The sequence below is a fragment of the Bos taurus genome, chromosome X (genome assembly GCF_002263795.3).
Source record: "Bos taurus isolate L1 Dominette 01449 registration number 42190680 breed Hereford chromosome X, ARS-UCD2.0, whole genome shotgun sequence".
Taxonomy (NCBI): domain Eukaryota; kingdom Metazoa; phylum Chordata; class Mammalia; order Artiodactyla; family Bovidae; genus Bos; species Bos taurus.
Genome location: NC_037357.1, coordinates 2,569,881 through 2,582,166, shown reverse-complemented (window position 1 = coordinate 2,582,166; position 12,286 = coordinate 2,569,881). Strand labels below are relative to the sequence as shown.

Here is a 12,286-nt window from a genome sequence, read left to right as displayed (position 1 = left end):
TAAAAAAAAAACAAAAACACAATGCTTTAAAAGTACAAAGACCATTTTTAGCTTGAGGACCCTATAAAATGAGGCCACTATTGACCTCTGCTCTAAGGCTATGAAAAGACCATTGTGTCTTTTTGTGTGTATGTGTGATTTGAATTTTATTGCAAGTTCAGTGGCCACAGAATCCTTGATTTTTTAACAAAATAAAAATTTTTTATATTGAAGTATAGTTGATTAACAATGTTGTGTCAGTTTCAGGTATATAGCAAAGTGATTCAGTTATACATATACACGTAGCTCTTCTTTTTCAAGTTCTTTTCTCATTTAGGTTATTACAGAATATTGAGCAGAGTTCCCAGTGCTATATAATAGGTCCTTGTTGATTATCTATTTTAAATATGGTAGTGTGTATACGTCAATTCCAAACTCTCAGTCTACCTCACCTACTCTTTTCCCCCACCCCTGGTTATCATAAGTTCAATTCTCTAAGTCTGTTTCTGTTCTGTAAATAAATTCATTTGTATAACTTTTTAAGATTCTGCATATAAGCAATATCATATGATATTTGTCTTTCTCTATTTGACTTACTTCACTTAGTATGATAATATCTTCCAGTCTGCCAACCTGCCCCATCAGAGCTACCACATAAGTAACCCTTCAATCCCAGAATTTGGCAGAGGTAGAAATTCATGTTATCAAGTTCTTTCTATATTGCCTCATATATGGATGTATAGTCTACTGTATGAAGGTTTTTTTTTTTTTTTCATGATTAGGAAAATGAAATTACAAAAAAATTAACGTTCCCAATCTGACCACTATGTGTGTGTGTGTGTGTGTTAAGTCGCTTCAGTTGTGTATGACTCTTTGCGACCCTACAGTCCTCGGTTCATGGGATTCTCCAGACAAGAATACTGTAGTGGGTTGCCATACCCTCCTCCAGGAGATCTTTCTGACCTAGGGATAGAAGCCTCATCCCTTATGTCTCCTGCATTGGCAGGCAAGTTCTTCACCACTAGCACCACCTGGGAAGTCCTTTGACCATTGTAAGTCAGGTAAATGAAGACGGTAGTTGCTTTTTTTAATAAATACTACATATAGCAGCATCTGTCACTTTTTGAACACACATACCAGGTACCTGGCATACTTTAGCTCATTTCAATCTTGCAAGAAACCTTCAAGGAAGGTTTTCCCCAAATTTGATCAATGAGCCATTTCAGACTCAGATGTTAAATAGGTTGCTAGAATCAGTCCGCTACTTAGTAGCAGAGCTGGACAAGGGATATGGTAGCCAGGTTTTGGAGACAAGGAAATATTTGGCCTGGAGAAGAAAGAAGGTTCAACAATCAACAAACCAGTTAGTTGCAGAAAGTTGAGAGCCTGTATCAAATATAACACATATTCACCAACCTGGGCAGTAACTATTTTATCTCCACTGGTAGCACTTGCCAAATCAAGAGAAGGCTGAGAATCTTTGACTGTACTCTCTGAAGCCATGTTTGTAGTTAGGAGAGTATCAGATGTAATATTCTCTTTGGGAACTGCAAAAATAATAATATAATAATAACAACAACAACCAACACTTATATGACCTTATTCATAGCTTAGAAGTGCTTAAATCTTTATCTGATTCTTAGAACAATTCTATGAGAAAAGTGGTTTCATTACTCTCTTTTTATATAAGGGGAAACCAGGGTTCAAGTAAGTTATTTAAATTCCTCAAGGCTATACACCTTATACATGAAGAGATCTGGGGCTTGAATTCAAATCCTAAGTCCAAATCCTATGTTCTTTTTACTGTGCCACTCTGGCTCTCCAATGGTAACAGATTTGAAAGTCTGCTGAAATGTTTAATTACAATAATGTAACAATACCAATGTAAACATTTTGGCTTTCTGTTACTAAAATACATTTTATAACTTGGTCATCAATGTGGTTACTGCTGCTGCTGCTAAGTCGCTTCAGTCGTGTCCGACTCTGTGCGACCCCATAGATGGAAGCCCACCAGGCTCCCCTGTCCCTGGGATTCTCCAGGCAAGAACACTGGAGTGGGTTGCCATTTCCTTCTCCAATGCATGAAAGTGAAAAGTGAAATTGAAGTCGCTCAGTCGTGCCCAACTCTTAGCGACCCCAGGGACTGTAGCCCACCAGGCTCCTCCGTCCATGGGATTTTCCAGGCAAGAGTACTGGAGTGGGTTGCCATTGCCTAAATACAGCATAAATTGAAAAAAAAAAATCAGAAAGGTCAAGTTTCAACTCCCCAAACTCCCCACAAAGATAGTTGTTTCTCAATTAATACTTACCATCTAGATCAGGTGTCTTAAGAGCCTCAAACTCCAATTCACTCTTCTTTTTTCTTGGTGGTGGAGCAGGTCGAGATGGAGGTGGGGGCCTAGGAGGTGGGAAGTTAGCTGGAGGGGGTGGGCGTGCTGGAACAGGCTTCTTTGTACTAGCTACTATATCAGGTTCTGGAGTAAGCTGTCTTGGCGGTTTGGCAGGTGCAACTTCTTCCACTACAGCAAAATCTTTTGTAGATAAGGAGTGTGAGGATGCAGATTCTAGAACATCACTTTCTTTGACTTCCACTTCTTCCTTGTTCAACACTTCTGTTACAGTTTCAGGCACATTAAGCTGTGCAGTTGAACTTATTTCGGTTAACTTTGTGGTTTCATCTACTGGCTTCTCACATGTGTCATCAGAAGGAAAACACTGTTTTGATTCTAATTCAGTTTCTTCAGATACATCCTGACTCTCTGCCTTCTGGGAATCTTCCTGCAGTACTTGATCTATGGCTAACAGTCCAGGTATATTGCTAAGTTCTGTTCCAGCTGTGACAGGACTGGCAGTAGCCTGATCAGATTGTCCTTTTCCTTTGGAATCCAAAGAATCATCTTCAAGCTGTATTACTTTCTGACTCTCCTCAATAATACTTTCAATAATCTGATGAAAGGTTAAAAAGCAGAATTTAGAAAGATGGTAACGATAACCCTGTATGCGAGACAGCAAGAGACACAGATGTATAGAACAGTCTTTTGGACTCTGTGGGAGAGGGAGGAGGGGATGATTTAGGAGAATGGCATTGAAACATGTATAATATCATATAAGAAATGAATCGCCAGTCTAGGTTCGATGCAGGATACAGGAAGCTTGGGGCTGGTGCACTGGGATGACCCAGAGGGATGGTATGAAGAGGGAGGTGGGAGGGGGGTTCAGGATTGGGAACACGTGTACACCCGTGGCAGATTCATGTTGATGTATGGCAAAACCAATACAATATTGTAAAGTAAAAAATAAAAATAAATAAAATAAAATACAAAAAAAAAACAGTGAAATGATTTTCAAGAACATAATATTAGCTAATCATTTATATTTTACTTACTATGTGCCAGGCAATGTTCTTACCACTTTATGTGTTTTAATCTTTATAACAACCTTATAAGACAGCACTCTTACTATCATCAGTATACAAATGAGGGAACTACGTCAGAGAGATTTATTCAAGGTTACAAAGCTAGTAAGTGATGAAACTGGTATAAATGTAGGGAGCTTGGTTCCAGAAACTGTACTCTTAATCATTATAACAAGGAATCTGTGTTAGTTCATGTAATCACAAAAATTCAATCAATCCTGTAAAAAAAAGTTTAAACCTAAATTTATATTCAGATGCTTCATGTCATAGTTTATTTACATATTTATGCCAAGTTAGTTGCAGTAATAGCCTGCTGGTTTGAGTCTAGTTAACAAAGCTATGAGAATGAAAACCACCTTGTATAAGAATTTAAGCTGTTTAGCTCAGAACTCAGGCCTGAACATGAAAAGCTAGTAGATCCAGAGAGATGAAAGTTCTTAAACAGACTACATCTAATGCCCTGCTCTGCAAAGAGATGTCAGGAGCATCAACAGTTCAAATACCCAGCTCATCTTGCCTTTTTCCCCTTTTATGTCTTATCTATAGTTGAAAAATACAGGCAGGCGTTCTGTTACTTCTACCAATATTTAGAAGAAAATATATTTTCTACTCAGTCCTGTCATCATTAACACATTAAATCTCCCAGTCCACTCACTTATCTTTCTACCACAGAGCCATAAATGACTTCTGCTTTCTCAATTCTTTGGCTCCAGAAAATTAACAGAATGTCTCATGAAACTATCCTGATGTGATTTACTACAAATTTGTGCCAGGTTGAACTGGATAGTATGTCATTCAATAATATTCATCCTTGATTTTGCAGCATATTCTATATATGATTTTTTTGTCAATCTTCAAATTTTTATCCTAGATCTACCTTACTTTCACCAGAGAAATATTAACTAGACTCCATCTAATTTGTGAATTAGGTAGTTACTGAGCACTGAGTCCTTTAGCAGTAATGGAAGCCAGATTATAGTAGGTTCAAGAAGGAATAAGAGGTGAAGGGCATCACGGGTGGTCTAGTGGTTAGGAGCCTGCCTGCCAGTGCAGGGGATGCGGGGTTCAGTCCCTGTCCTGGGAGGATCCCATATGCTGTGGAGCAGGTGGGCCTGTGCAGTGCACCACAACTACTGAGCTCACATGCCACAGCCACTGAAGTCCATGCGCCCTAGAGGCTGTGCTCCACAACAAGAGAAGCAACCGCAATGCGCATATAATGAAGAGTAGTTCCCGATCATCACAACTAGAGAAAGCCAGTGTGCAGTGACAAAGATCCAGCACAACCAAAAACAAACAAATAAATCTTTTAAAAAAGAGGTACAGGGACAGCCAGTACAGTCTATGTTCTCAAAAAGCTTGGCTACACATGGAAGAGGGTTCAAGAAAGTGCTCCAGCATTTTTATAAGCTGAAGGGAATGTGCCAAAGGAAAGGAAGATAAGTTCTGGAAGAAGAGGGTCTGCTGTGTATTAGATCCAGTACACACATTTTCTATTCAATCTTTACACAGCTTTTGTGAGGTAACTAGATTATCTCCCTTCGACAAAAGCAGCCCCACCCATTAGCAGAAAATTGGATTAAAGATTTATTGAGCATGTCCCTGTCCATCAGAGCAAGACAGCCAGTCCCTCCCATCAGAAAGCTTGCACAACCCTCTTATGCTCATCCATCAGAAGGCAGATAGAAGAAGCAAAAACTACAATTTCACAGCCTCCAGAACAAAAACAATCACAGAAAGCTAACCAAAATGATCATGTGGATCATAGCCTTGTGTAATTCAATGAAGCTCTGGACCATGTAGTGCAGGACACCCAAGATGGATGAGTCATGGTGAAGAGTTCTGACAAACCGTGGTCCACTGGAAAAGGGGATGGCAAAGCAGTTCAGTATCCTTGCCTCGAGAACCCCATGAACGGTATGAAGAGGCAAAAAGATATGACACTGAAAGATGAGCCCCACATCATCAGCTCTGTGTCTAATATGCTACTGGATAAGAGTAGAGAAATAGCTCCAGAAAGAATAAAGAGGCTGAGCCAAAGCAGAAATGATGCCAGTTGTGGATGTGTGTTGTGGTGAAAGTTATAGATTGATGTTGTAAAGAACAATATTGCATGGGAATCTGGAATGTTAGGTCCATGAATCAAGGTAAATTAGACATGGTCAAGCAGGAGATGGTAAGAGTAAACATCAACATTTTAGGAATCAGTGAACTAAAATGGACAGGAATGGGAGAATTTAACTCAGATGACCATTATATCTACTACTGTGGGCAAAAATCCCTTAAAAGAAATGGTGTAGCCCTCATAGTCAACAGAAGAGTCCAAAATGCAGTACTTAGGTGCAATCTCAAAAATGACAGAATGATCTCTGTTTGTTTCCAAGGCAAATCATTCAACATGACAGTAAACCAAGCCTATGCCCCAACCACTAATGCTGAAGAAGCTGATGATGAACTGTTCTATGATGACCTATAAGACCTAGAAATAACACCAAAAAAAAAAAGATGTCCTTATCATCACAGGGGATAGGAATGCAAAAGTCAAGAGATACTTGGAGTAATAGTCAAGTTTGGCCTTGGAGTACAAAATGAAGCAGGGCAAAGGTTAACAGAGTTTGTCAAGCAAACACATTGGTCATAATGAACACCCTTTTCCAACAACACAAGAGATGACTCTATACATGGACATCACCAGATGGTCAATACTGAAATCAGACTGATTATATAATCTTTGCAGTCAAAGATGGAGAAGCTCTATAAGCAAAAATAAGACCTGGAGCTGACTGCGGCTCAGATCATGAGGTGCTTATTGCAAAATTCAGGCTCAAATTGAAGAAAGTAGGGAAAACCACTAAACCATTCAGGTATGACCTAAATCACATCCCTTATTATACAGTGGAAGTGACAAATAGACTCAAGGGATTAGATTTGGTAGAGTGCCTGAAGAACTATGGATGGAGGTTAGTAACACTGTATAGTGAATGGTGACCAAAACCATCCCAAAGAAAAAGAAATGCAAGAAAATAAAAATGGTTGTCTGAGGAGGTCTTACAAATAGCTGAGAAAAGAAGGGAAGCAAAAGGCAAAGGAGAAAGAGAAAGATATAACCAACTGAATGCAGAGTTCTAGAGAACAGCAAGGAGAGATAACAAAGCCTTCTTAAGTGAACAATGCAAAGAAACAGAGGAAATCAACAGAATGGGAAAGACTAGAGTTCTCATCAAGAAAATTGGAGATACCAAGGGAACATTTCATGCAAAGATTGGCACAATAAAGGACAGAAACAGCAAGGACCTAACGGAACAAGAGACTGAGAAGAAGTGGCAATAATACACAGAAGAACTGTACAAAAAGGGTTTTAGTAACCCGTATAACTACAAAGGTGTCACTCACCTAGAGCCAGACATCCTGCAGTGTGAAGCCAAGTGGGGCTTAGGAAGCATCACTACGAACAAAGTTAGTGACTGTGATGGAATTCCAGCTGAGCTATTTCAAATCCTAAAAGATGATACTGTTAAAGTGTGGAACTCAACATGTCAGCAAATTTGGAAAACTCATCAATGGCCACAGGACTGGAAAAGGTGTTTTCATTCTAATCCCAAAGAAAGGCAATGCCAAAGAATGTTCAAACTACTGCACAATTGCACTCATTCCACATGTTAGCAAGGTAATGTTCAAAACCCTTAAACAGTATGTGAACCAAGAAATCTCAGATGTATAAGATGGATTTAGAAAAGGCAGAGGAACCAGAGATCCAACTGCCAACATCCACTGGATCATAGAAAAAGCAAGGGAATTCCACCCAGAAAAACATCTACTTCTGCTTCATTGACTGTGGTAAAGCCTTTGACTGTGTGGGTCACAGCAAACTGTGGAAAATTCTGAAGGAGATGGGAATACCAGATCACCTTACCTGACTCCTGAGAAACCTATATGCAGGCCAAGAAGCGACAGTTAGAACCAGACATGGAACAACAGACTGGTTCAAAATTTAGAAAGGAGTAGGACAAGGCTGTATATTGTCACTCTGCTTATTTAACTTATATGCAGAGTACATCATGTGAAATGACAGGCTGGATGAATCACAAGCTGCAGTCAAGACTGCAAGGAGAAATATCAAAAACCTCAGATATGCAGATGATACTACTCTAATGGCAGAAAGTGAAGTGGAACTAAAGAGCCTTTTGATGAAGGTGAAAGAGAGTGAAAAAGCTGGCTTAAAATACAACATCAAACACTAAGATCATGGCATCTGGTCCCATCACTTTATGGCAAATAGATGGGGGAAAAGTGGAAACAGTGGCAGATTTTATTTTCTTAGGCTCCAAAATCACAGTGGATGGTGACTGCAGCCATGAAATTAAAAGACACTTGCTCCTTGGAAGAAAAGCTATGATAGACCTAGACAGAGACTTCATTTTGCTGACAAAGTTCTACACAGTCAAAGCTATGGTTTTCCAGTAGTCATGTACAGATGTGAGAATTGGACCATTTATGGCTGACTGTAGAAGAATTGATGCTTTCAAACTGTGGTGTTGGAGATGACTCTGGAGAGTCCCTTGGACTGTTGGGAGATCAAACCAGTCAATCCTAAAGGAAATCAACCCTGAGCACTTATTGGAGGACTGATGCTGAAGCTGAAGCTCCAATACTTTGGTCACTTGATGTGAAGAGCCAACTCACTGGAAAAGACCCTGATGCTGAGAAAGACTGAGGGCAGGAAGAGAAGGGGGCAACAGATGAGACGGTTGAATGGCATCACTCAATGGACTCAATACACTCAATGGATATGAGTTTGAGCAAATTACAGGACATAGTGAAGGACAGTGAAGCCTGGTGTACTGCAGTTCATGGGGTCAAAAGAGATGCACATGACTCAGCAACTGCATAACAACCATACAAAAGCAGGAATCTGAGACAGAGGCATTAAGAATTTTGCCCAAGGTCCCACAGCTAGTAAACTACAAGGTCAAAACTGAAATCCAGGTTTTTCTCCAAAAGTCCAGTGTTCTTTATACCATTCTACTTTGGACAGGAAAAAAAAAGAATACTAAATTCTCAGGAATTACATGAAAAAGAGGTAAAAGATGAAAATTTGCAGTGAGGGAAATTCGAGATGACGGAAAGGAGTGAATTTAGGCTTCTTAGCCTCTGATGGGCTTCCCTGGTGGCTCAGCAGTAAATAATCTACCTGCAATGCAGGAGCCGCCGGTTCTATCCCCGGGTCGGGAAGATCCCCTGGAGCAGGGCATGGCAACCCACACCAGTATTCTTGCCTGGAGGATCCCCATGGACAGAGGAGCCTGGTCAGCTAAAGTGCATAGGGTCGCAAAGAGTCAGACATGACTGAAACAACTTAGCACAGCACAGCCTCTGACACTTACAAGCAATGGAAAGCAAGGTTATCTGCTAAAAGTGTGCAGACCCAAGTGGGCACCGCGAGATGAGGTGAATGTAAAGGTTTCAAATGATAACTATGCAAAGTGAAAAGGCCTACGCCATCAGAGGGGTTAAAAAAGGTTGAAAGTCTTAAGCCTTCCCTCAGCCCTTACCTGAAGACAATCTCTTCCTCTTCTGAACTCCTATCAGTCTTACTGTTCATTATAATATGAACTAGAATATAATAAATGCAGAGTAGTACATGAGCTAACTCTGTATAAAATATTTTCTCTACACCTGGAAAGCAAGGCCCATGTTTTCTACCTCTTGATATGCTCCCATAGCACCTATTTATAGTACCTAGCTCTGTTTTTTTTCCCCCTGGGTTTCAGGAGGCAGCAAACAGGGAATGAGCAAAAGAACAGTGAGAATCAAAACTTTGTTTCCTATCACCCTCCTGCTTCGAAAAACTCATTCCTTTCACAGCAACTATAAAATAAAAACCAGATGTTTTAGCATGACATAAGAGGCATTCCCATAATCTGGCCCTAAATTTGGTTTCTAGACTCATGGTCAAACATTCCACACATTCCTCATCTCCACGCCTTTGTTTATGCCTCTCCTCTTCCATCTCTGCCTGCCCAAATCTTATCCATCCATCAAGAACCAGTTCAGATGCTACTTCCTCCTTCCCCATTCCTATCCTCAAGCAGAAAGTAAAGTCTCTCTTGTTTTCCTGTAATAGTTTGAGAGTTTATTTGAAAACTTATTACATTCAGTTTTGTGTTCATCTAATTTATTCTACTAAAATGTAAGTTACTGAGGACAGGGATTGTGTCCTGATCCAGCACATAACTCCATACCCTGTATCATTAATGTTGGACACTTAATTTACCTGAATGGCCTAGAACTTAAAAACTACTACCTAGAGTCTTAAGACTCACTCTATATAGCCCTGTGTGCATGCATCATCAGTCAGTTGTGTCTGACTCTTCACAACCCCATGGACTGTAGCCTGCCAGGTTCCTCTGTTCATGGAACTCTCCAGGTAAGAATTATTGGAGCGGTTGCTATTTCTTCCTCCAGGGGATCTTCCCAACTCAGGAATCAAACCCACATCTCCTGCATTGGCAGGCAGATTCTTTACTACTGAACCAACTGGGAAGCCCTATTGCCCCATAGTGTTTACTATTTTTTCAGCTTCTAAACTCTCCTTAAAACGCCACTTTTGAGGGTGGTGGTAGTGGTTTAGTTGCTAAGCTGTGTCAGACTCTTGTGACCCCATGGACTGTAGCTTTTGAGGGTGGGGGGCTACTAACTATACTTAGTTATAGTCACTCAGTCGTGTTGTGTCTGACTCTTTGCAATCTCATGGACTGTAGCCCACCAGACTCCTCTGCGCATGGGGATTCTCCATGCAAGAATACTGGGGTGGGTTGCCATTTCCTTCTCCAGGGGATCTTCCAAACTCAGGAATCAAACTTGTATCTCCTGCACTGGCAGGCAGATTTTTTACCACGGAGCCACCTGGAAAGCCCTATTGTCCCCATAGTATTCACTATTTTTTTCAGCTTTTAAACTCTCCTTAAAAAGTCACTTTTGGGGGTGGGGGGCTACTAACTATACTTAGTTATAGTCACTCAGTTGTGTTGTATCTGACTCTTTGCAACTCCATGAACTGTAGCCCACCAGGCTTCCCTGTCCATGGAATTCTCCAGGCAAGAATACTGGAGTGGGTTGCCCTACCCTGCTCCAGGAGATCGTCCCGATCCAGGGATCGAACCCAGGTCTCCTGCACTGCAGGCAGATTCTTTACTGCTGAGCCACCAGGGAAGCCCAAAGGAAAATGTAGGATCAATATTAAAATTTGTAGTCCATTAATTTTCTAAAGTCCATAAGGGTGCAACAATGAATCTTTAGGGGTGGTGATTGTGCCTAGTACCATTCCCCTAGACATTTGGTGATGTCTGGAGACATTTTTGGTTGCCAAGATGGGGTAGGGGTGGGTGGGGGTTGGGATCTGACATCCAATGAGTCAAAGCCAGGAATGCTGCTAAACATTCCTAATATGTACAGAACAGTCTCCCTTTCCCTCCACAACAAACAATTATTCATCCCAAAGTGCTGCTGTTGAGAAACTCTGGGGTAGATGTGTCATCTCATTGGTCTCTGGAAATCCACTGGCTAGAACAGTGCCTGGGGCACAGAAAACACTCAAAACTTATATAAATGAATGAACACACACCATTCTTTCTCCTTGGTCTTTATCCCAATACTGTTAACAACCCATTGTCAACATTTTTATCTTATGCTCAGTCTCTTTTAGTAAATCAACCTCTGAAGGTTCATATCATCAATTCCTTAAAAAGTATCAAATGTACTACTAAAGTAATGACTTCTTGTAACCTCTAACTCCTCAAGACATTAGGAGTTAAAAGCTGCACTAAGCTTTTCAATACCTTTACCTCTTGTTACGAACCTCAAGAGTAGCTATGGCTTACTCTAACAAAAATACAAGTATGAAAAACAAAAATACATTATAAAACATTTTTCAAAATACTGATTCAAAGATAAATTACCAATTAGTTGGATTACAAAATGACTTCTAAAAAGTATAATGTGCTTTAAATCAAATTCAACAGATTCAAGGAACATTTACTGAACATCCAGCATGTACAGGGTACTATGCTAAAATAATATAAAAAAAATTTCCACTTTAAATATACCATATAAATATGACATCTGCTAAATTAATACTGACATTTTATCTTACCAACCTTTTTAGATACATCTTGTTTCAGTTCTTGTACAGTGGACTCATTTCCAACTTTGTATGCAGAGTTCTCTGTTTCCTATTTTCAAAAGAAAAGAACAAACCAAATGATGACATCTCTTTTTAAAACTCTGTTTAAAATAGGTACAAATTAGAAATTATAGCATTAATAAATCAACGGCCCATAAAGGGCTTAGACGTTTGGGTATAGATTCCCAGAGATTTTATGCCAATTGGGACAATTTAATTTTCATAAGAAGGTTACCAATCAGCAATTTTCTATTTTTCTACTGTAATAGGCTATTTTCTTTTAAAGTGTACCTAACTTTTTAACATTAAAAAACTGTACAGGAATATAAGAACTACTAAGTACTTTTGCAGGTCAAAAAGGTTACAAATTTAAGCAAAGGGTTGAATCAGAATTGTTATTTTTCCCAAAGTATTGCTCCAAAAATATGGAAAATGTGGCAAACCATATTCAGAGAGTTGTTTTCTTGGAAACTCTATATGCTTCAGATAAAAGGAATCAAAAGTTAACTGGTATTAAATGAAGTTCCCAAAACAGTAACAGATGAAGAAAATTAAACCCACCAAAAATACATATATATCTACGTATACATTCATATACACATACGTACATATATATATATATTTGGGAGGTTAAAGAAGGTAGAAATGGATCCTGCATTTCTGCTGGAAAAAATTTGGGTAAAATAAGACAATCATACATTTGCAAATCG

At 39.6% G+C, this 12,286-nt stretch overlaps 1 protein-coding gene and 1 non-coding gene across 2 annotated transcripts in view; both read right to left on the bottom strand.

Moving 5' to 3' along the window:
• Window positions 1-12,286, bottom strand: part of WDR44 (WD repeat domain 44) — a 93,148-nt gene that overhangs the window by 45,674 nt on the left and 35,188 nt on the right. The window contains 3 exon segments of the mRNA NM_174774.2: window positions 1,396-1,526; window positions 2,289-2,925; window positions 11,551-11,625. Of these exon segments, the coding sequence (NP_777199.1) occupies window positions 1,396-1,526; window positions 2,289-2,925; window positions 11,551-11,625 (843 nt within the window).
• On the bottom strand, window positions 12,130-12,207 carry MIR1277 (microRNA mir-1277). Its single transcript, NR_130620.1, has one exon. It is a non-coding gene; the product is annotated as a microRNA mir-1277 (primary transcript).